The following is a 24426-nucleotide window of genomic DNA, read 5'->3' on the forward strand; positions in this document are numbered from 1 at the left end:
ATCTTGGGCCAGTCCCTGCCTCTCAGCCTAATATGCCTCACAGGGTTGTGGTGACAATTAAACAAGGAGGGGAAGGCCATGTCGGAAGCCACCTTGGAGAAATGGTGGGAAGCAAATACAATAAATAAGTAAATGAAATCTAGAATCAGAAAACTGAAGCTTCTTTCAGTTTTCTGATTCTAGATTTCATTTAGAAATCTTCTTTCTTTTCAAAAGGAAAGAAGGTTCTAATCTGCACCAGAGTGATGAATTTCCTGATGGTGAAGGGCCCAGAGCTCACGCCCCAGGGACCATCTCCAATGGCCTCTCCAGGGAATGCTGAGAATGTCCAACACCTGAAACACTGGACAGCTGGTGCCAGTCAGTGCAGACACTCTTATTGAGATGGGCCAGTGTTTTTACACAGGACAACTTCCTATGTTCCTAGTACAGTGGTACCTCGGGTTAAGAACTTAATTTGTTTTGGAGGTCCATTCTTTACCTGAAACTGTTCTTAACCTGAAGCACCACTTTAGCTAATGGGACCTTCCGCTGCTCCTGTGCTGCCGCCGCACAATTTCTGTTCTCATCTTGAAGCAAAGTTCTTAACCTGAGGTACTACTTCCAGGTTAGCAGAGTCTGTAACCTGAAGCGTCTGTAACCTGAGGTACCACTGTACTAGTAAAATGGAACTGAAGCAACTGTGGGGTGAGAAGCGAGACCCACAGCTCTGGGGCAGGGTGCCTGCTCTGAATGCATGAGGCCCCAGGGTCCCTCCCCAATGGCCTCTCCAGTCAAAGATGGTGTGCAGAAACCCTTTCTGCCTGAGCTCTGGAGAGATGCTGCCATCACAGCAGAAAGTGCTGAGTTAGCAGAACTAATTGTCCAGTTTCATAGCTGCTTGGAGACCCATGCGAAAAAGAGAGGCATTAATAATAATACTAAAACACAATTCAGTTAAAGCTCAGTGATATCACTTTAAAGAATCATGGCTTCCCCCAAAGAATTCTGGGAGTTGTAGTTTGTTAAGGGTGCTAAAAGTTGTTCGGGAACCCTCATGGCACTCTGAGAGGTACCGTTTTCAGAGTGGTCCAGCAATCAATCCCTCTCCCTAGGGAACTCTGGGATCTGTGGCTTTGTGAAGGGAATGGGGCTTCCTAACAACTCTCAGCACCTACAACAAACTACAGCTCCCAGGATTCTTTGGGGGGGGGAGTCATGACTGTTTAAAGTGGTGTCATAATACTTTAAATGTATGTAGCTTTGGAGAGTTTGCCTTGTGCCCCAGACCAGGGACTCGTTCATAAACTTCTGACACCAGCGGGCCCAGACTGGAAGCTGGAGTAAACAGTTGCCCCCAGAGGCCTGCAGCAACAAATGAAGCTAGGGGCCATGAAGTTTGGGGGGCGGGTGCGGTAGCAACGAGGGAAAGAACCTGAACATCGTGTCCTCAGCAGGTTCCCCTTCTACACACAAGCCCACCTCCTTGTTGGTGTTGCTACTCACTTGCCTCTCCTACTGGACTCAATCCTCAGCCCAGAGAGGAGGATAAGACTTGGTGAGGCCTCCTATTTCCTCTCCCCTCACTGCTTTCAGGCATGTTCTCCCTGACATTTTGGTTAGCGAAATGGTTAAATATCAGCTAGCACTGCATATATTGTTGGACTTCAGCTCCCAGCAGTCCCAGTGGCGAGCATGGTGAATGGTCAGGGACAACAGGTGGTACAAACCAGCAACCTCTGCAGCACCTCTATTGACAGGGAGTCCCAAAGTCTAGACCTAGTGAGATAAACGAGGCAGATAAGTGTGGAGCCATCTTTCTGCAAGCTGAGCATCTCTAGAAGAGCAACATCAGTGGGTGGTATCTAGTGGTGGTTCTGCATCCCTTCCCAGATTCATGGAATCACTGAGTTGGAATCATCTAGTCCAACCCAAATATGCAGCTGTCCCTTATGGGGATTGAACCTGCAACCCTGGCGTTCTCAAAACCACGCTCTAGCCAACTGAACTATCCAAGCCGAGATGTCCTTCTGCTAGCACTACATCACTTTAAACATGGCATCCCACAAAGAGCCCCGGGAAGTGTCGTTTGCTGGGGCTGTTAGGAGACCTAACAGCTCTCAGATCCTTTGGAAGAAACCATGGCTGCTTAAAGTGGCAAGATAAAGGAAATAGTGTAGATGAGACCTCTCTGTCAGGATAACTTTATGAGAGGACTCTATCTGCCAGTCAGATCCCTTGCTTTGCACAAGTTGAAGTGTTTCCATCAATGCAAAGCCTCCACTGGATGCAAGGGGGGAATGGAATTCAGTTTGCCTAATTCACACTTTATGAAACAAGGCGCAAACCAAAACGCAAGCCATCCTTCAACATTCACATTTTTCTAAATTTTGCAATGTAACAAAAATCCACGTACCAGCAAAAAGTGTGCGTAAAAATGCATATTGTTAATGACATACAAAGATGCATTATATTTGAGAAAATATAATCGCCTTATCCATTTTCCTGAGAACCTTTTCTTTTTTATTTGTTAAAATTGTAAACTGATGCGTCAATGTGGAGAACTGATCTTAAAATCGGAAAAATGAGAAACTGGGAGGTTCACTCACCCAGATATACAACCCATAATAATTCATTTTCTGGCACTTCTGATGCCTTGGCAGGACTCAGATTTGTTTGTTTGTTTTGAGTCGCCAGGCCAACACAAAGCACCATTAAGGATTTCCGACAATTAAAACCTAAGCATGCAATATCCTTCAGACTATACCATTCTACCATTCTATGAATATATATCTAAAAAAAATACAGCATAATGAAAAGAGGTCAGTGCAGATGAGAAACAAAAGCAACAGAAGCAACTGTATATATCCGTGTTTTTAAGAACGCACTCGCTCTCCCTTCAACAATAAACTCCTGCTGCCTCCTAAAATGCAAGTGGGTTATTCGAACACAGCAAGTTTTTTAACGCTGTCGCCCTCCCACAGTATTTGGGTGGAAAGAGAAAACTCTCCGTTCAGAAAGGCGGGTGGCAGGCGCGGAAATACAGTCACGTGACCTGCTCTTCCATTGTTTGATTTCGTACGAGGAGGCCACAGCCCAGGAAGCCCAGAAGCAAACGGCATGTGTTGCCAAATCTAATTCGTCTGTCATCCTCCTTTCCCATCGCCACCGTTGCTATAGTATGTTTCTCAGGCAACAGCCTTGGGTTGTTGTTTTTTCTAGAATGTGTATCTGGGTGGAAGCAAGAGACTGAGGAGTACCCACTTCTCAACAAAACTAGGTTTGGGGGCTGGTGAAATGCAGTTCAGGGGCTGAAGCTGAACTGCAGGCCAGAGAGTCCCCAGTCTGAAACTCAACCCTGCCACGAACAGAAGTCACTATCCCTCTCAGCCTCAGTCCCTCCCATCTCTAATGATGTACAGTGGTACCTCGGCCTATGAACAGCCCTGTTAATGAACTGTTTGGTGAACCAACTCTGCAAAACCAGAAGTAGGTGTTCCAGTTAGTGAACTGCCACGGAAGCCGAACGGTGGCAGGGAACTGGCGGTGGGAGGCCTCAGTAGAGAAAGCACACATTGGTTTAAGAATGCTTTGGTTTAAGAACAGACTCCCGGAACAGATTAAGTTCATAAATCGAGGTACCACTGTACATCAGTAATGATGTTCCTTCCTTCCAGCATTGTTGTAAATATTTGCAAAGCTGCCTGCATAGAATCCTAGAACATAGTGTTGGAAGGGACCCCAAGGGTCATCCAGTCCAACCCCCTGCAATGCAGAGTTTTGGGCACGCATTGCTTCCCTATGTACGAACCTACTATGCTGACTTGGGCCTGTTGGAGCACCTACCCCCAGAGCTCTCTACTCGTGACTGGCAGTAGTGCTCCAAGGCATCAGATAGCGGAGCATGGAGCATTATGTGGAGGCAGATCATCTAGTGCAGCACTGCTTGAGAGCCAGTGGTTCTCAAAACCTTTTCCTCTGGCCCCACTTTCAGAATGAAACATTTGTTCATGAATTTTTCAGTGATAAGAAATACAGTGGTACCTCGGGTTACATACACTTCAAGTTACAGACTCTTCTAACCCAGAAATAGTACCTCAGGTTAAGAACTTTGCTTTAGGATGAGAACAGAAATTACTTAACCCGAGGTACCAGTACCTTAGGTTAAGTACTTAATTCGTTCCAGAGGTCTGTTCTTAACCTGAAACTGTTCTTAACCTGAAGCACCACTTTAGCTAATGGGGCCTCCTGCTGCTGCCGTGTCGCCGGAGCACGATTTCTGTTTTCATCCTGAAGCAAAGTTCTTAACCTGAAGCACTTTTTCTGGGTTAGCGAAGTTTGTAACCTGAAGCATATGTAACCCGAGGTACCACTGTACATTGGAAAACAAAAACAAACAACTCCTAGCAGTGCTTGATTTTTAACCTAGAACACAACTACTTTATGATACAATCATGGGAAAGTATAAAACAATGCTAGTACATAAGAACATGAATCACACCCCAAATATGAAACTGACTGCCCTTGACTCTTCCTGCTGCACTTGCCACCCTCTCCTGCCTTGCCCTTCGAGAACCCTGGTCTGCCTGGACTAGAAGCAATGGCTCTGCAGAGTTTCTGGCAGGGGTCTCTCTCAGTCCCGGCTGAAGATCCTGGGGATGAAACCTGGGACCTTCTGAATGAAAAGCATGTGCTCCACTGCTGAGCTAGATGCCTTCCCCGATTCTGGAACTGTTCACCAGTGAACCATCTCTCACGTCTGCTATTCCAACCAATGGCTGGCCAAGGGTGCACCAAAACAGCAAGACCTAGCAAGAGAGGCGTTACTGGAGCTCCTTACCTTTAGGGAGTCAAAGCAGGCGATAACTCGTCCATTTTCCACATGGCAACTCCTTGAAGGGTGGGCAAACTTGCACTCTGTGTCAGATCGAGAACAAGTACCTCTCTGAAATTCTCGACATACTTCTAACGTCAGCCATTTTGTATCACGAACCAAAGAAACGTTCACAGCCATTTTTTAAAAAATAAAAGAAACCACCCCCCAAAAAAGGAAGGGGGGGAGAGAAAAAGGAAAACACAAGGAACCACACCCCTCCTTCAGGAGAAATAGTACTGCTGATCTTTCAAAGAAGAAAAGGGGGGGGGGATAAAAAAGGGAATTCAAGTTTAAAAAAAGTGAAGAAATAACTAACTTGTTGCTTTGGTAAACTTTTCTATTTGTCAGCACTTAGGTTTCCATTGAACTCAAATTGTGTTTGTTGAAAAGAAGGATTAAACATAAAGCCAATCATAAAATAGAAATCTCATCAGAATTAACTGAAAAGTCAAATTAGAGGCCAGCTCCTAAAAGTGCAATTCTCGAAGTCAAAATAGAAATGTTTTATATATATATATATATATATATATTATATATATATATATACCTATATATAGATATATATAATTCTTTTTTTGTGCCACTGCCAAAATTATTTTTTCAAAATAACTGGCAGACTTTTCATTTCCCCCTCCAAAGGATTATTCTGTGCTCTCCAGTTACTGGTTTCAATTATTCTCACGCTGAAAAAAGGAAAAAGGAAAAGTCATTGCTGGCGATGTTGCAGGTGGAGAAGAGTTGGTTGGTTTTGTTTCTTGACAGGGGAAGAAGAGGAGCTGCAAGCGGGAACCAAAAGAAGTTGGTTTTTTTAAAAAAAGGTTTCAGTTTTTTCCTTTTGTTTGGAATATTTTAGTAAAGGGAGACCGTTAAGTCTGCTACATAGTCAGGAGACAGGGGAATGGCAGAGCAAATCTGAGTTGTAAAATGGTTAGGAAGAATTTTTTTGGGGGGGGGGGATTATAAAGATGGATGAGTTGCTATCAGGATATGAACTGCAAGCAACGCCAAACTTTGGAGAAAGGAAAAGCAAAAATAAAAGAGGAGAGGGATATCTATATATATCAATAGATATATATATATAGATCTATATACACACACACGTATAGATATATGTATATATATTTTTTTCCCCAAAAAAGCGAGCAAGGCAAAGCCCTGGACGCAAATCCAAGCGGTGGCGGCAGCGGCGGCGGCACAGGATTCAAGGAAGGCACTTTTCAGCTACCTGCGAAAGAGAAGAGAAAAGTGTCAGCTGAAGCCCAAGACAGCTCCCCACCCTAAAGCTTCCAGCCCTCTCTCCGGAAAGCAAGTGGAAACTCATTTTCAACAGGAAAACCTCTAGGTACTGACAGTGTGGCATTTTGAAGGCAGCCCCGGTAGGTGTTTGTATTAAAAAAATAAAAATAAAAGAAGAGAGTCAGAAAGGAAAGAAGGACATTTCTCCACACGGAACTGCGCATGGCACAGAGGAAGCAACCAATTACATTTACCGTTGCAGCAGAAAGCCTGGGCAGGCATCCAGTAAAAAAGGTTGTTTCATATTGATTTAATTCTGGCAGACATTCTCCCTCGTTTTCTGCCTCTTGCACAGTGTCTCTCTCTCTCCCCCCCCCCCCCCCCGTGCCCGCTGCATGGGAAAAATGCCTCCACCTGGCGTTGCGGCAGACGGCCCTCTGGTGCATCTGTGATGTGCCTCCGGGTTCCCAGCAAGAGCCAGCCACTGAGTGGGCAGGCTCTGCTTCTGCACAGGCCACTCAGACTGAGGGATGTGGCGAGGCGGCGTTGCTGTCGTGTGCAACAATCCACCCCTGGCACAGCTGGAAGCTCTCTGTGGCAGAGCGAGCATTCTGGAATAAGCCCTTGCACCCTTCTCCACCAATTCCTTGCTGCTACTGCTGCCCCCTTTTCCAACCCAGAGTGGCTGGTCATGGCAGGGTGCCACTCTCAGAACACAGTTGGGCAGAAAACTGGGTGGGGAAACCTTGACTCTGAGGGCGTCCACAGACAAAGGAAAAATAAACTACCCTTCTGCTCTTTTTGTGGCACCATAAATCATTATGGAAGGAAGTGTGCTTTGCACACACGCATCTGGTGGGTGGAAAATTTCATACACCCCCCCACCCCCCAACTCCTCATAGCAAACATTTGCCTCTGGGAGGCGAGATAGCCGGGTGCAAAGAACTGTCTGGGTGCAAAGAACTGTCTGCCGACAGAGGCTCAATGCTCTGTCTCACCCCATTAACTGCTACAGGTCCGTCATGGATTAGGGTTAACCCTCTGCATGCTAGCTGAAGATTCAGTGACTGAGGTTTCATTCAGAAGGAAGAAGCTCATTCGTTCACCAGGTGGTTTTTCTTTTCTCCCCTCCCGCCAAAACGAGAAGTAAAGCCCAGAGTGAAACTTAAGACTTCCATTGAAACACAGGAGGATTTACTATTTAGAATATTAACTCCATGTCTGCACAAAAAGTCTGTGTGTGTTCAAGTTCCAACATTATTACAGTGGTACCTTGGGTTGAGAACTTTGCCCCAGGATGAGAACGGAAATTGTGCGGTGGCGGCACAGCAGCAGCGGGAGGCCCCGTTAGCGAAAGCGTGCCTCAGGTTAAGAACGATTTCAGGTTAAGAACGGACCTCCAGAACAAACTAAGTTCTTAACCCGAGGTACTACTGTATTACAGTCAAACCTTGCTTCCCGAACGCCTCCATTTTGGAACGTTTTAGCTCCCAAATGCTGAAAACCCGGAAGTAAATTGTTCCAGTTTTTGAACATTTTTCGGAAGCCGAACGTCCGACATGGCTTCCACTTGAGTGCAGGAAGCTCCTGCAGCCAATTGGAAGCTGCGCCTCCGTTGTCGAACATTTCAAAAGCTGATCAGGCTTCAAGAATAGATTACATTCAACAACCAAGGTTTGACTGTTTTTGATGCAACAGTGCCATATTTCAACAAATGCTTGCTGGATGTTAGGAGTGCAAAAAGAACACAGAATCGCCAAACGTTTGCAGGTAGGGAGGTATTACTGCCATCAACAGCTGATGAACTAAGATAATCAGAAGCAGTTGGCTTGATCAGATCGAAAGGTCCAGCCACTGCAAAACCTTGCCCATCAGGGGACTTCCGTAGAGGCACAATGGCAAATGCTCTCTCCACTGTTGCTCCCCAGGAACAATTGCATATCAGTTTGCAATCTTTGGATTTATTTCAGTACACTTCTATAACAATTGGTACACTTTTTAAAAATAAAAATAGCTCATTTACAAAAGTTAAGCACCCACCAAAATATAAAAGCAAATGTGCAAACCTCAAAAGCACAAAAGTGACAGATTAATGCACAAGATAACCAAAATGTTAAAAATGCCATGCACATATGGAGGGGGTTATGTGCCCAAGAAAAGGAGGAGGTTGCCGCCTGGCATAAGAGGTAGCAAAGTTGGTGCCCGTCAAACACACAGGGAAGACATGTCACAATTGGGGTGCCACTGCCGAAAAAGCAGCCAGGAACGCAGCTGCCACTATTCTGCCAAAAGTCCTGCTTGGAATGTTTCTGGTTTTTTTGTTTTAAACTCCACCTGAAACTACATGAGCATCCCAGCCCAGCCTGGGTGGTGGAAGCAGAGACCAGGATAAAGGAAGTTACTATCTAGGCAGGGAACTAAACGAAGAGAGAAGCTGAAGAGCATTCAGGTGACATTGTGTGTTAGTATGCTCCATTTTTGGAAAGCTGGGAGATCTGGGTTCAAGTTATACCACAGACCCATTCGAGGCTTATTTCTCTCAGAGAAGGTCTGCATCTACCAAGGAATGCCTTACACTTCCCATTTCCTCTTGTGCATCACCTTCCTTGCAGAATTATTATTATTAATTGACTGAGCTATTTATATCCTACCTTTAAGAACTTACAAACAAAATACAAAATATGGTAATCTGGTAATAAACTAAAGAGCGTATTTCAAAATCAATCCCAAAAATGCCCTATTGGGGTGTGGGGTCTTCAGACCATACCTGTAAGCTGACATAAAGGTGGCCTGGCATAGCTCCATGGGAAGCACATGGCACAATTGAGTGGAGTCACCACTGGAAAGACCCTGCACTTAGTGTTCACTGTTCTGCTCTCCCTTAGAGGCAGGCTGAAGTGTCTGAAGTGAATATCTCAACACTTGGGGCAGGCTTTGATCTGAATAGCCTAGAAATGAGGCTGTTCAGTTTGGGATGCTTTACGAGAAATGTGAGGTGCAGGAAGTGCACAAATGCACTGTATTATCTGTGCATCCTACTGAACCTGAAGTCAGAGACTTTCAAATCAGGAAGAGCAGTGAACCAACACTTTTTGAAAGAGCAGGAAGCAACCTTTTAAGAAGTCAAATCATTTGATCTATCTACTGTGTACTGTCTGGCAAAAAACCATTTTCTGTGGCTGCAAAAAAACCCTTATGTCTTGTAGCAGGGGTCTCTCCGACTGGAAAGGCCAGGGAATCTGCCCCCACCCCACATTTTTTTTAGGAAGGTTTTTATTTGAAACAAACAAGACAAAACAAAACAGACTGCATGTTCAGAAATTATGCAAATTGCCACTGGGTAATAATCTAGCCTGGCTCTTTGGTGCTCTTCAGCTGCTCTCCCATGAGCCTCAGCGAGCATGGCCAATAGTCGGGGGTGATGGGACCTGAAGTCCATAATATCTGGAGGGCCCCAGGTTGGGAGGCAGTTGATCTAATCCCTTTGAAAAATCCCATCCTTCCATTTGAAATCTCAACATAGCCAGAGGGCCGCATCCCATTCTAGGCAGCATTCTGGGGGCCACATGACAGCAGTGTGTATACCCCTACCTTCTTGGTAGTGGCGCCCGCCCTGTGGAACGCCCTCCCATCAGATGTCAAGGAAATAAACAACTATCTGACTTTTAGAAGACATCTGAAGGCAGCCCTCTTTAGGGAAGTTTTTAATGTTTGATGTTTTATTGTATTTTAAATCATTTGTTGAGTGGCTGGGGAAACACAGCCAGATGGGCAGGGTATGTATGTATGTATGTATGTATGTATGTATGTATAAATAAATAAATGATGGGCGGGGTCAGTAGCAAAAGTGGGAGGAGCAACGAAGGCAAATTTTACCATAATATACTAAGCTACATTCTACACACATTCTGCCCCTGGGACTAAGGTTCCGCACATTTTAACAGCAGGAACAGAAGAGGTCCATCTCTTGGTGCCCTCCTTTTTAGAGGCGAGCCCAGCAGCAGCCAGATAGACTGACTTATTATCATTATTTAAATGATAATATTATTTGAACATCATTAACAATGATCAACAACACTGCTCCAGAAAAAATTGTCTTCAGATCGTAATATTCGCCAAGAAAATAGGACTTAACATCAAATTACAATATTTCTTCTAAAGAAAAGCCTCAAAACCTACTTGAATTTGCCTTTGCAGGAGGAAGTTGTTTTCCCAATAATATTATTCAAGGGGCAACCAGTTTTCCCAGAATGCGTTTCTGTATTCACTTGCAATTGTCACTCTTATGTAAGATGGCTCTTACAGCCAAGTCCCAAACCTTACGCTTTTCTTTCCATGAAGGGAGTAATACAACTTTCCAGCTTCAGGCCATTAACATCCTTGCAGCTGCTGAGAGAACACAGAGTCAAAGAGTTTTTTTGGGGGGTCATCTAGTTCCAACCCCCTGCAATGCAGGAATCTTTTATTCAACCTGAAGCTCAAATCCACAACCCTGAGATTAAGAGTGACTGAGCTATCCCTTGGACACTTTAGACATGCAAGTTTCTTTCTTTATGAGAGGAGATGGCCTTTTTGGTAGTGGCACCTATGCCTATAAAATACCCTCTCCAATAACCCATGTACCTTGTTTTCAGCCAGGCCTTTCATGATCCTAGTGGGGATTTTTTATTATCTGTGAGTTGTCGACACAATGAATGGTAGTGGCTCCTCTTCAGGGTTTAATGAACCTTTCCCAGGTCTACCTAGATATGTCAGGGATGGAACCTGGGACCTCCTACATGAAGAACACACACGCCACATGCCTGGGCTGTAGGCCTTTGCTAAAAATGGGACTTTTTAATAGGATCCAGCAGGGCTCTTCTGTTCTGTACACAGAATAACCTAGCATCACCAAACCCATCCACACCCAACTGGCTGTGAATAAATTATACTATTATTATTATTATTATTATTATTATTATTATTATTATTATTAATTTATAGCCTGCATTTTTGCCTGATGGGACCCAAGGATAAACCAGCCCTAAACCACGAAAAACATAGAAGAAACTATCATTAAAAAACAATTAAACACAGATAGAATTTAAACTGTATGCACATATAAAATCTGTTTAAAGTGCACCAATAATTATAATAAAAACAGCACAGCACCAGGCCTTTCATTAGAAGCCAATGCAATTCTGGGCTGCATCAATAGGAGTATAGCATCTAGATCAAGGGAAGTAAAGTGCCACTGTATTCTGCTCTGGTCAGACCTCACCTGGAGTACTGTGTCCAGTTCTGGGCACCACAGTTCAAGAAGGACACTGACAAACTGGAACGTGTCCAGAGGAGGGCAACCAAAATGGTCAAAGGCCTGGAAACGATGCCTTATGAGGAACGGCTAAGGGAGCTGGGCATGTTTAGCCTGGAGAAGAGGAGGTTAAGGGGTGATATGATAGCCATGTTCAAATATATAAAAGGATGTCACATAGAGGAGGGAGAAAGGTTGTTTTCTGCTGCTCCAGAGAAGCGGACACGGAGCAATGGATCCAAACTACAAGAAAGAAGATTCCACCTAAACATTAGGAAGAACTTCCTGACAGTAAGAGCTGTTTGACAGTGGAATTTGCTGCCAAGGAGTGTGGTGGAGTCTCCTTCTTTGGAGGTCTTTAAGCAGAGGCTTGACAACCATATGTCAGGAGTGCTCTGATGGTGTTTCCTGCTTGGCAGGGGGTTGGACTCGATGGCCCTTGGGGTCTCTTCCAACTCGATGATTCTATGATTCTAAGCCATCAATTCCCAAAAGTCTGTTGGGAAAAGGTCTTCACCCGCCAGCAGAAGGATAACAAGGAGGGAGCTGCCTGGCTTCTCCAGGGAGAGTTCCAAAGTCTGGGAGCAGCCACTGAGAAGGCCCTCCCCTGAGTCCCCACTGATCTTGCCTATGAGGGTGGAGGGACCGAGAGAAGGGCCTCCCCCTGTTGTGACGTGGGGTTTGTGATTTCAGCTCTCTTGACATAATATGCTGGAGACAGTTCTCTAATAACACTTCTTTATTAAAGCAAACAAGACTGAGACATGAGGAGGGAAGAGCTACATTTATAGGGACAGGGAACAAGCTAGAAAGGATACATTTTGGAGGGAACAATATCAGGCAATCACAGTCCTGCCTTTTGGAGGAAACCAATAAGACAGAGGATCCAAATACAGCAGCTTAAATGAACCAATAGTAGCTGTACCCTCTGGAACCAAAAGGCAGTTACTTTACCCTAATGCAATACAGACAATAATAATACAGATATAAAATCCTTTGACTCAATACACAACACCCCCGAAGAAACCCGGGCAGGTTCCTGGGAGGGAATATGGTCTTCCAGACACAGCTTTGACCTAAGCTGTGTACAATGGCTTGGGCCCTTGTGCAGGGAAGATTGTATTTTCCAATACAAATTTTCCTGGATGCAAAGATCCTTCTCTCGGTCCCATCAGCACCAGAAGCACAGCGGGTGGTGACACAAGAGAGAGCCATTTCTTCCCTGGAATTTCTTCCCTGGAGAAGTTAGACCGAATCCTCCTTCCTTACCTTTCTTCCAGCAGACTCAGACCTTCCTCTTCAGGCAGGCCTTAAGGTGTAGACACTGGGCTGCTCTTGGGGCAAACTCTCATGGGAGCTCTTGCAGAACCTTCCCAGAGCCTGGCAAGCAAGTCATGGGGCTTAGAATTGGAAAGGACCCCTCCCCCCAGTCATGGAGTCCAACCCACTGCAATGTGGGAATATTTTGCCCCATGTCACAGCCCTGAGATTGAGAGTCTCTTGCTGCACCAACTGAGCTTCCCCAGCAGCGCTTCTATCTGTACATAAAATAACAGAAGCAACAACAACAACAACAATAATATACTTGAAGAGACAGGAAGGGAGGTATTTACCATTTTGACGGCTTGGTTTAAGGGATAACCTCTCTGCCCGCCAAGCCACGCTGCACCATAAATCTGGCGAGTCTTTGGGAAATGCCCCTGTTTGAATTTGGAGCCCTAGGCCTGCTGTCCTACCAGGATTCAAGCAGGCATGGAGGAGAGGCCTCATCCAGCAGCCGGCAACGCAGTGGGTGCAGCTTTGCAAACAAGCTGGCACAGGCTGAGGGATGGGTGGGAACAATGTGGAATTCTCTTAGGAATTAGGCCAACTGAAAGAAGAATGGGAGGAGGCTTTTCTTGGAAGCAGCTTTCCCCCAAAAGCTGGAAGCACAAATGAATATGCAAGATGCAACATAAACCTCCCCTGCCTGTCCGTGCTTCCAGGGTCTCTTTTGGATTAACCCAAAGCTTTGGGCATGCTAAGCAAGTTCTCCTTCCCTTCAGCCCCCATTTTCATTTATTTCAGGGGCACAGCTTGCCCAACTCCTCGGTCGGAGTGGAAACACGGCCAGCAAGCTCAGGAGGGACACATTTTAAGCACAGTCACAGCTTCCCCCAAAGAATACTGGGAGCTGTAGTTTTTTACGGGTGCGGAGTTGTTCCCCACCCAAAGCAGTTCAACAATCAATCCCACGTCCCAGGGAACTCTGGGAACTCTGGCTCTGTGGAAAGGGGAAAAGGGGGGGGGGGTCTCCTAACAACTTTCAGCACCCGCAATGAACTACAGGTCCCAGCATTCATGGAAAGCCATGAATGTCTAAAGTGGCTGCCACAGCACTTCAAATGTATGGCATGAATATGGCTATATAATTCCCATTGGAACTGGAATTCCCACTGGCCAAAGAGAGGAAGGAAGATGGTTTTATCATGCTCATTGGGCGACAGCATGAGACATATTGTTATGGTTGGTCTGTGCGTGTGTCTGAGTGCATGCTTGCATGCTTACAGCATATTTTATGCTGCATTACAAATGCCGGAAGCTACTCTGGCATCGTCAACCGTGCTACTTGGCATGGCCTTGCCCTTGCAAATATTTCCTGGGCAGACTCCTGCTTGGGAAACAGCTACAGGCAAGAGATAGAGCCCCCGCCTTGCAGGTGGAAGGCTCTCAGGTCCAGCCACCAGAATCTCCTGTTAAAAGGAGCAGCAGGTGAAAAGAAAAGACTCTGGCGAGGGCCCTGGATACAGGCCACTATGGGTCAGAAGGACCATATGTTTGAGCCAGCCTGCCACCACCTGATGCCCATAGCTCAGCTGGTAGAGCATGAGACTCTTAATCTCAGGGTTGTGGGTTCAAGTCCTGTGTTGGGCAAAATATTCCAGCATGACAGGGGGTTGGACTAGATGACCCATGAGGTCCCTTCCAACTTTACAATATAATGATCTAATCATCTAGATGCTGTTGGACTACAACTCTCATCAGTTCCAGCCAGGACGGGAGCTGTAATCCAAAGACATGGGGAGTGCACCACCCCCACATTTTCCCCTACCAACTTTTCTGCAGTTTCCATCTGGATAGTTCCTTGCCTTCTTTAACTCAGTGCTCTCCATATTCTTCCCACAACACCCACCACGGACAAACGGTATCACAACAACAAGAAGACATCATGTACACTTAAAGCCAACATAAAGCAATGCAGAGAAAAATCTAAAACTCATTCATATTTTCAAAAGGCATGGCGAAAACATCCTATCCACTGAAGGATGTGTCCAGGGCAGCTGTCCACCAGCTCCATCTGGTATGCAGGATGAGACCCTCCCTGTCCACGAACTGCCTCACAGAGTGGTGCATGCTCAGGTTATCTCTTGCTTGGACTACTGAAATGTGCTCTACATGGGGCTACCTTTGAAGGTGATTCGGAAACCACAACTAATCCAGAATGCGGCAGCTAGACTGGTGACTGGGAGCGGCTGCTGAGACCACATAACACCAGTCTTGAAAGACCTACCCTGGCTCCCAGTACATTTCTGAGCACAATTCAAAGTACTGGTGCTGACCTTTAAAGCCCTAAACGGCCTTGGTCCAGTATACCTGAAGGAGTGTCTCCACCCCATTGCTCAGCCCGGACATTGAGGTCCAGTGCCGAGGGCCTTCTGGTGGTTCCCTCACCGCGAGAAGTGAAGTTTTTCTTTTTTTATATATATATATTTATATGCCACCTTTCACTCACAACTCACAAAGCTGCTTACATACCATAAATAATAACATACTAGAAAACCACAATGTAAATCATATAAAATGTTTAACAAATCATCTGTAAAACAACCACAGCTATCTGGATATCTCAGCATGATGCTGATGATGCCAAGGTTGCAGGTTTGATCCCCATACGAGACAGCTTGTATTCCTGAACTGCAGGGAGTTTGGACTACGGGACCCTCAGGATTCTATTTTCCTATCTTCACCTCTTATAAAACACTATTGGCAAAACAACTTGAAAAATAGGCAAAACAGCATAACCACAAGAAAAGACATACAGTGGTACCTCTGGATGCGAACGGGATCCGTTCTGGAGCCCCATTCGCATCCTGAAGCGAACGCAACTCGCGTTTGCATGTGCGTGGGTCGCGATTTGCCGCTTCGGCGCATGACGTCATTTTGAGCGTCTGCTCATTTGCGAGCGGCGAAACCCGGAAGTAACGCGCTCTGTTACTTCCGGGTTGCCGCGAAGCGTAACCTGAAAATGCTCAACGTGAAGCACATTTAACCCGAGGTATGACTGTATTATAAAATTCACAAAGCACTGCGCCTATAACCCACAAAACAATACTGACAACATGAATAAACTTGGAACCAAAAACGAAGTAAGCACAGCTGAATTCACACAACCACACTTCCCTTATCTTTTCCACTCAAAAAGACACACATGCACCATGCCTGCCTGTGGCAGCAGCTCCATTATGAAGTCTCCTGGGGCTGGAAGGCTGGGCAAGGCAGGTGGACACAGCCCCTGCCTGGCGGCCAGTAGAGACCTCCACACCCCTGGCAGTTCTTCTGGAAAAAGCTCCCTTATAAAGGGAATCACAGGGAACTAGGCAGAAAGCCCGCCCCGTGGAATACCCTCCCATCAGATGTCAAGGAAATAAACAACTACCTGACTTTTTGTCAGTGCTGTCTCGGGAAGTTTTTAATGTTGGAGGTCCCACTGTGTTTACTATATTCTGTTGGAAGCACCCAAAGTAGCTGGGGCAATCAGGTGGGTATATAAATTATTGCTACTGATTTGATCATCAACAGCTGCAACAGAAGCAGAACACTCAGCAGAAAATAAAATGTTTCTGCCTGGCAGCTAAAATTATGCAATCATGGCACCAGGCGGGCCTGGGAGAATATTCCACAAGCAGGGAGCCACCTCTGAAAAGCCCCCCCCCCCCACGTTGCCACCCTCCAGACCTTTTGTGGAGGGTGCAGACAGAGGAAGGTCGTGGATGACAATCCCAATAGGCCCCAGCCAGAATGTAGAGGATAGGAGTTTAGTCTGACATTGCCTAGGTAGTCCCACAGTTGCTGACTTCAGCTTGCTCAAACCCCTCCAGATTTTGAACAGATCTCTAAGCCACATAGTGCTACCTAGGCAGACCATTGCTTCCTGTTACTCTCACACATTGCTGTGAAAAACCATGGATATAAACCATAAACAGAAGCTGTCTACAGACTTGCTTCTGAGGCTCAGATTTATGACTGAGGAGCGTGGCCCTCCTCCGCATTTGGGTCTCCTTCCACAGAACTGCCCTGTCCTAGCACCCCAACCACAGGAGACTAACTGCATGCTAATTGCATGTCAAGTATGCAATAGGTCTGTTCGGGGCTCCTGGCCCCACCTATCTTAAAGGAGCAAATGCACCACATTTTACATGTGCAAAATCAATGAGAGGCTCTTGACAAATGAGCTCAGATCCTCAAACATGCGGGAACACGCGACTCCTCAATTACAACATCTATATTAGCACCCAATTCATTTCTGTGCCTGGTTCAAAGTGCCATCTATGACATCTATGAGGTTTGGGTCTGTTTGTGCTGGGGTGGGATGCGCAAGGGGCCTTTTATGCCTCACCTAGGCAGCCCCCCTCTCTGGAAGCCTTCAGATCCTCTGCGAATCTTTTCAGACAGACATTTGGTCTGCCTGGCTGCTATCTTGAGCTGCCCTGGAATTTTAATCTTCGGGTTTAAAGCTATTTAACCTACTGCCTATTCCTGTCTGCTGACCTATCTACTTGGAATGGGTCTCTATGAGGGCATCTGTACACCCTTCCAGGTGTTGATGAAATGCCAACTCCCACCACCAGCCCCAGACACCTGAATGATGGCAGGAATGATGGCAGGTGCAGAACAGGAACCGCCAGAGGGCCCTCCTCCGCATTTGGGTCTCCTTCCACAGAACTGCCCTGTCCTAGCACCCCAACCACAGGAGACTAACTGCATGCTCTGCTCGATTTTGAATCCTTCATGCAGCCAAAATAGCACATCCACACACAAGAGGACAAATAGGCTTCAGGAAGAAGCCTTGCAGAAATAACGCCCCTCCCCCCAAATGAAAGCTTTGAGGGGCAAAGCGACAACTCAAAAATAGCTATAGAGGATTGAGCATGCTCAGTGAGCTGATTCACTATTGGGAAATGGGGGTTGGCAGCAAACCAGGGTGGGGAGGATGGAATGGAGTGTCCTGGAAGGGGGCCTGTCTGTCCTGAACCCTAAACTTTGTGCTCCAGCTCCTGTTTCCTAGAGCCTGTGGCTGATTTGTCTTTTTAGTATGTTTGGATGCTCTGCTGAGAGCTACTTTCAATGTTTTATTTTTTAGAAGGGTGGGATACACACCCAAATTAAACGAAAGCAAATTATCAGGTGAGAGGTGGCCCTTGGCCGCTTGCATCGAAAGTCAGAGGGAACCATGTCCCTCCCAGTGCTGTGCAAAGCAGAAGCCAGATGAATAAAGTCTTCTTTACTACCAAGAGGGAATGAATATAGGTAGCTCTGAAAGCTTGGAGGCAGGTCAAATGCTGCTGTCTGGCTCTCATTGCAGGCAGTCAATGGCAACAAGGATCAGCCTGAGTGCTGAAGGTCAAGTTAGTGATGCTGGCGGCAGGATGAGTGTGCAAAAGGAAGGAGAGGTGATGCAAGGACAGAGAAGGAGCCCACTGCTCAGGAGGCTGCCAGATCCCTCCTCTCAGACTCCCTGCAACTAATCCCCTTTCAGCCACGCTTTGCGGAGGTTAGTGGAATTCGCCCTGCTCAGTGCTGGCCCAGGTCACAAAACAATGCCACGCACACAAAGGCTAGCGGTGTTGACCCTGAGATCTCAAAAGAGATGGAATCCAAAGATAAACCCAACTCCTTTGTTAGCCTTGCTAGGAATAATAGACGACTCAAATAAACATTTATCTCATCAGGAGATGTTGACATATTCACTGGTAGAAGCTTGTCTAGAAATAGCTAGATGTTGGCCTTCTGCACCAGGGCTGTCAATTGACTCGCAGGATGCTCAGGTGTGGCCTGCTGCTCTGGCCTGGAAACTGACCTTCCTTAGCCAGAGGCAAAAGGAGTTCTGTATCCTTTGACACCACCTGGCACCCATTCAAATCCTACAGGGGAAGCAACAATCACTTGAGACAACTTCCCCAGACTCACAGAAACATCTGGTGAGACCCAATGACCTAGAGTCTTGTTTTAAGCAACGGCTCCAACTTTAGGGTGCTCTTATGCCCTTTTCCCCGAAATGACAGGCTGGCTGCTATTGTCTATTGTATTTTAAGCTATGTTTGTTACATGTGAAAAAGCAAATATTTATACTGTATATAAAAAGAGCTTCAGGTGCTCCAGTGCATGACCGCATAAAAGGGGCACGCTCCTTTAACGGTACATGGACAAGAGACCTGTAGCAGGATAACACATGCAGCTGGAATTCTGGGACACAAAAGTCCTTCAAAATATGGAATCTTCTATATGCAATCTTATGTTGCACCTGCTGGCATTTAGGGGACTAGAAATGTGTTATGTCTGCTTTTCTATAATATACCTGGCAGATATCTCAACACATCCCTTGGATGTGAAGATGCTCAGAACGGCAAGATTGATAGATGCCAGACAAGACTTTAGAACATGGGGTGGGAATCTTTGGCCTGCCAAAGGGTTGCAGGACTGCAATTGCCATCAGCCCTGACCTTTAGCCTCGCCAGCTTCTGGGGCTAATGGAAGCCGGAGTCCAACTTCAGTTTCAGGCCCCATCTGCACTAAATGTTTAAAGCAGTATCACACCACTTGAAACAGTCATGACTTCTGCCAAATAATCCTGGGAACTGTGGTTTGGGCAGGGTGCTGAGAGTTGTTCCCTAGCAGAGTCCTCACAGAAGTTAACGGGTGATTGGTCTCTCCATGGACCCCTGGGAACTGCGGCTCTTTAAGGTAATAATTGTCTCCTGTCAACTCCGTCTATGTGTGTCAACCTAACCTACCTTCCAGGGCTGTTGTGAAGTTAAAGAAGGGTGGCACACATCCATATGCACCTCTCCGAAACCGATGAAAGAAGGGTGGAGTACAAGCTATGGGAATAACAATAATGGCAGGTGAATTCAAGCTTGACTCCTTTCCTTCACCATTACCCACTAAACTTAAGCTCTAAATGCAGTGAGTGAAAGAGAGGCTGGGAGACCAGTTCTTAATTAATGTGTCAAGCTAAGGCTCTGATCTGTTTTTCTGCATGTCAAAACACAGGAATCAAGAGTGTCAGAGCCGAGCAAGGGCTCCGCTGGAGGGCAGATGGATATTAAACATGATACCTGGTGGCAACTTCTACCCCCCCCCACCAACCACCCCCTCCCACCCCCTCCCATTAAAGGAAAACGCATTCCCGTTTCCAACCAAAAGAACTTTTATATTTAAAACAAACACTCTGTGTGGCTGATTAGACATTTGGAATATTTCCTCTGCGAACATTCCGTACCCAGACACTTTTCCACCCTGAGGGAAGTTTACTCAATTTAAGACAGACCTTTTGTCAGCTCAGGAGAACTGAAAAACACTTTTGTTCTTCAACCTGGCTCCCTATGAAAAGATCAATGTGCCTGAGACGTGCCCAAAAAAGATCTCATCCTAGCCAGGTGGTGCCAAAAGCATGGCAATGTGGCAAGGAGTCAACTCTAGCCTGGCCTATGTACCCCCAGACTGGATTGCTGTAATGTGCTCCATGCAGGACTGCCCTTGGAGACATCTTGGAAACTTCTGTTTCTCCAAAATGCAGCAGCCAGATTACTGATTGGGGTTCCATTTAGATCTCTTATGACCACCCTGCTTTAAAAACAGCTACACTGGTTGAGACCTTATTTCCAGGCCCAATTCAAAGGGTTCTCATTAGCATTTAAAGCTCTAAACGACTCAGTCCCGAATACCTGGAGGACTGCCTTCCTTCGTGCAGATCCTCCAGGGACCGAGATGGGCAGAGGGCCCCCCCCCCCCGTCCCTGCACTCACAGAGGTCTTCAAGGGGGAGGGGCTGGGAGGGGGGAGGTGCAGCACAGAGGTGGTGATGGAAGTTAAGATGATGACTTGGCCGCAAGAGGAAGGCAACTCAGCTCCAAAAACCTCATGAGCTTGAAGAGAACAACTGCTGGACTATGGCAGCTAAGCAGAACAAAAACAGGAGAGAAATTATGGCTATTTTAAGGCTTGATAAATTAGCCTCCAGGGAAGCAAGCCATCCCAGGCAGCAGTTCCAGAGTGAGCAAGAGCCAGCCGGAAAAACATTTTCCATCCTGCAGGAAATTCCATGATTTCGACATTTGTTTATGACCTGAACTGTAATGAAAAGCCAAACCTGCCCCCCCCCCCGCCCCGGGACAAGGAGGCTTTGCATTCCTGCCCCCGGCCCAGAGATTTAGGAAAGCCTCTGTGGATATTGAGCAGCAGGAGAAACCACAGCTCAGCGGAAGACCTGCATGTTCCTCTTCACTACAGCAGTTATTATTCAATGGATTTAAGGCAGCTTACAATAATTTTACAAACATTAGAAAATGCAAAGTCGTAAAAACCGACTCGTTAAAAAATAGCTAAAGTACAATAAAACACACTCAGAAACATTCTTCACCTGCTGGCAGAAGGATAACTGAGAGGGAGCCGGTCTGATCTCTCTGGGGAGAGAATTCCACAATAAGTGGGGAGGTCACAGACGTGGCTCCCTCTCGGGTCACCACCAGCCCCACCGCTGATGTGGACGGGACTGAGAGAAGGTGCTCACCTGAGGAGCGCTGCGCCTGGGAAGGTACATAAAGGAAGATGCCCTATTCCTGGGCCCAAGCTGTATATGGCTTTGTACTGTATGTCACAAAACCAGCCCTTTGAATTGCAGCTGCATGAAGGAGGTCCAGGGGTCCCTGGCATCTCAAGGGGAGGGGAAGACGCTGTCCCTCGCAGAGCCACAATTCCCAAACTGCAGCTCCCATAATTACTTGGGGGAGGGGAGCCATGGTTGTTTAAAGTGGCAGAGTGTGAATGTAGCCTTAGTTTACTCCCCCCCCTTTGACCCGCCCCCCCATGTGGGACAGAAGAGACCCAGGCCACATCACACTGCACATTTAAAGTACTATGCTAACACAGTCATGGCTTCTCCCAAAGCATTCTGGGAAGTGTAGCGTACTAAGAGGGTGGTAAGAGTTGCTTTCCTGTGAAGAGGGGCTGCCTGTTAAAGTGCTCTGTGAATTGCAGCCTGGGGGAAGGAATAGCAGGGTCTCCTAACACCTCTCAGCACACTTCACAAACTACAGCTCCAGAAATTATTTGGGAGGAGTCATGCCTGTTGAAAGCGGTATCACAGTGCTTTAAGCCAGGGTGGATTTGATTTAAATCAAATCGATTTAAATCATGATTTAAATCACTAGCCAGTAAGATTTGATTTAAATCTTTTTTTACAGAAAGACTCATTCTTGCTGGTATAATCTTAATATTTACAATCAGATGAAGGTTTCATTTTTGGAATAATAACTTTTCAGAAAAGTTTTTACAGATATATCAAAAATTACTGATTTGGTTATGCATAGAAATACATAGAAAGATAATTATGAAATTTTTGTGAGGTTTAATAAGTTAACTGTTTATATTTGGACAACATTGCTGCTGTACTTCATTGGAGGAGAAAAATAATCATTAGTAACAATTTAAACCATTTATTTAACCAAAACTATAACATTATAGCATATGTATCCATGTTTGTTAACCAACGTGCTTAAACGATTTAAAAAAATAAATACATCTTAGACTGAGTTTTAGTACATATGAAAAACTTAAAACAAATCTTTATCTCCTGATGAATAGCCTTTGGACTATAACTTAAACAGAAAACTCTCTTTAGAAATATTTTTCCTCCAAAAGCATTTTATTTTAAAAAATCTGATTTAAATAAAAAAATAATCTGATTTTAAAAAAAAACACATGGATTTTTATCCACCCTGCTTTAAACAGAAAGTGACAAGCTGCCATGGCTCCTGCCTTGCTGAGGCAACTTTGGTCTTTGAAAGACATTAGCTGCCCCTGAAAATGTTTTTACAAAAGCATGAAAATGAGTGGCATTGCACTGTTTTGCAGAGAGCACTAGAATCACAGAACTGTAGAGTCTTAGAGTTGAAAGGGACCCCAGGGTCATCTAGTCCAACCCCATGCAATGCCTGCTTGCTTGTTTTCTTGTTCTGCTATAAATACTCTCTGCCCTTGAAGATGCAAGTCAAGAGCTGAGGGTGGCATAATACCTTTGGGGAAAACACACCCTCAGATTTTTCTCAACCTCAATTCTCTACCATTATCTGTTTTAATTACATGCCTCAGAGTTTCTAAACAAAATCCGATTATTGGTAAAAACCCTAGGAGTCACAAAGCAGCCTCAGCAATGATATACTGACCTATTTTTACATTTTGCAATCCTGGACATTCAGCGTTGCACCTCCTTGTTAATTGCATTTTAAATGTTTTGCATTTTTAAAAGTTTTGCCCAAGAACTTTAATTCTTTAAGACTTGCAATACTTTCCTGTATTAAAAAGGAGATTTGCATTAGCAAAGACGCTAAAAATGAAGAAAGGTGTGTAGGTGTATGGGTTGTGTGTGTGTGTGTGTGTGTGAGAGAGAGAGAGAGAGAGAGAGAGAGAGAGAGAGAGAGAGAGAAGAGACATAAAGCAGTTTCACTGAATTGGTCCCATTATCTATAAAACAAGATGCTGATGAGTTTCCATTGGCATATAGAAAAAAAATGGATGCACACAAACCTTTCTGCCAGCCCAAACTCTACTGCTCCATTTTTCCCAGCAGTGCACAAACGGTCAGAAATGTAGGTGGGCCTGATCCACCAAACCTCTTCATGTTTAGCTGGTATGTCTCTCTCTTCAGTGTTGCCTACCAAGAACTTATGCCTAATATTACCTCAACATGAAGCCAAATTAGCAAAAACAGAAGAAAACAATCCCCTCTACTGTATTCTTGTAGAGTGATCAAATAAACAGCCTTCCCGACCTGCTCTTTGGGGCTGTGGGTGGGGAAAAGCTGGGCTTCCCCCGCCGCCAGCCCCACTGCGCTCCGGGAGCAGCAGGAAGGCTTCCGAGGCTTCGGGTTTGCCTTCACTGAAGCCTGGAGAGTGAGAGGGGTGGGTGCGCACCGACCCCTCTCGCTCTCCAGGCTTCCAAGGTAGCCGCCTGAAGCCCCTGGAGCGCAGTGGGAATTCCCGCTGCGCTCCGGAGGCTTTGGGTTGCCTTTACTGAAGGCGAAGGCAATGTGGGGACAGGGAGAGCTGCGCAGAGAGGGGGAGAATTTTTTTTCTTGTTCTCCCCCTCTAAAACAAGGTGTCCTATAGTGCGAAAAACATGGTACGCATTTCACCACTGGCTTGAGGGACGTCTCAGTATGATTGTTACTAATTCTGGATTTTTAAAAATTAATTAAGCCATTTTTCTGGTGGAAGTAATAATGATATATACATATATATCACTAAATCTGTTTTCTCTGGTGTGTGTATATATGTTAAGAAATGGAAAGAGACAGATTCGAAGCAGACTTAATTAAGCCAAGCTGCCCAGCCCCTGTTGAAGGATGGCTTGATCAAACTGAGCACTGGGTTACTTGTACAGTTTTATTGCAGGATGTAAGACTTTGGGGGAGAAAAGACTTTGGGGGAGAAAATTTTGGCCCAATCAGTCCCACCTCCCTTACACCAGACATCAAGCAAAACTGTGCCTGATCTGAAAAAATAAGAAAACAGGGATAATGTTCTGAAAAATGGCCAGGCTGAGTCGAGAAGGGGGGGGGGGAGTTTTCTGACCTTAGCATTTTTCTATCAGCTCATTCTGTTATCTCTTCCTCCCTGAAATGCAGACCTCTCCTTATCAGATGAAAACTAAACATTTGTTTTTCACCAAGCTGTTTGGAAAGGACATTACTAAGGGGGGGGGATAATAATGGGGGTGGGGAAGCT

General features: G+C 45.7%; 1 protein-coding gene across 11 annotated transcripts in view; it reads right to left on the reverse strand.

Moving 5' to 3' along the window:
- Positions 1 to 24426, reverse strand: part of MBNL3 (muscleblind like splicing regulator 3) — a 115075-nt gene that overhangs the window by 64344 nt on the left and 26305 nt on the right. For 6 of the 11 annotated variants that reach the window (XR_014560315.1, XR_014560316.1, XM_083723027.1 and 3 more), the window contains exon 2: positions 4820 to 6080. The exons of 4 other annotated variants lie outside the window; for them this stretch is intronic. Coding sequence is in view for 5 of the 7 variants with exons in the window: in XM_083723027.1 (XP_083579153.1) it covers positions 4820 to 4993 (174 nt within the window). In the remaining 2 variants the exon portion in view is untranslated. Of the gene's footprint in view, positions 1 to 4819; positions 6081 to 6205; positions 6294 to 24426 lie in introns of those variants that run through there. One more of the 11 variants, XM_083723029.1, reaches the window with a different exon arrangement.

This window comes from Podarcis gaigeae (assembly GCF_964106915.1).
Source record: "Podarcis gaigeae genome assembly, chromosome: Z".
Lineage (NCBI taxonomy): Eukaryota > Metazoa > Chordata > Lepidosauria > Squamata > Lacertidae > Podarcis > Podarcis gaigeae.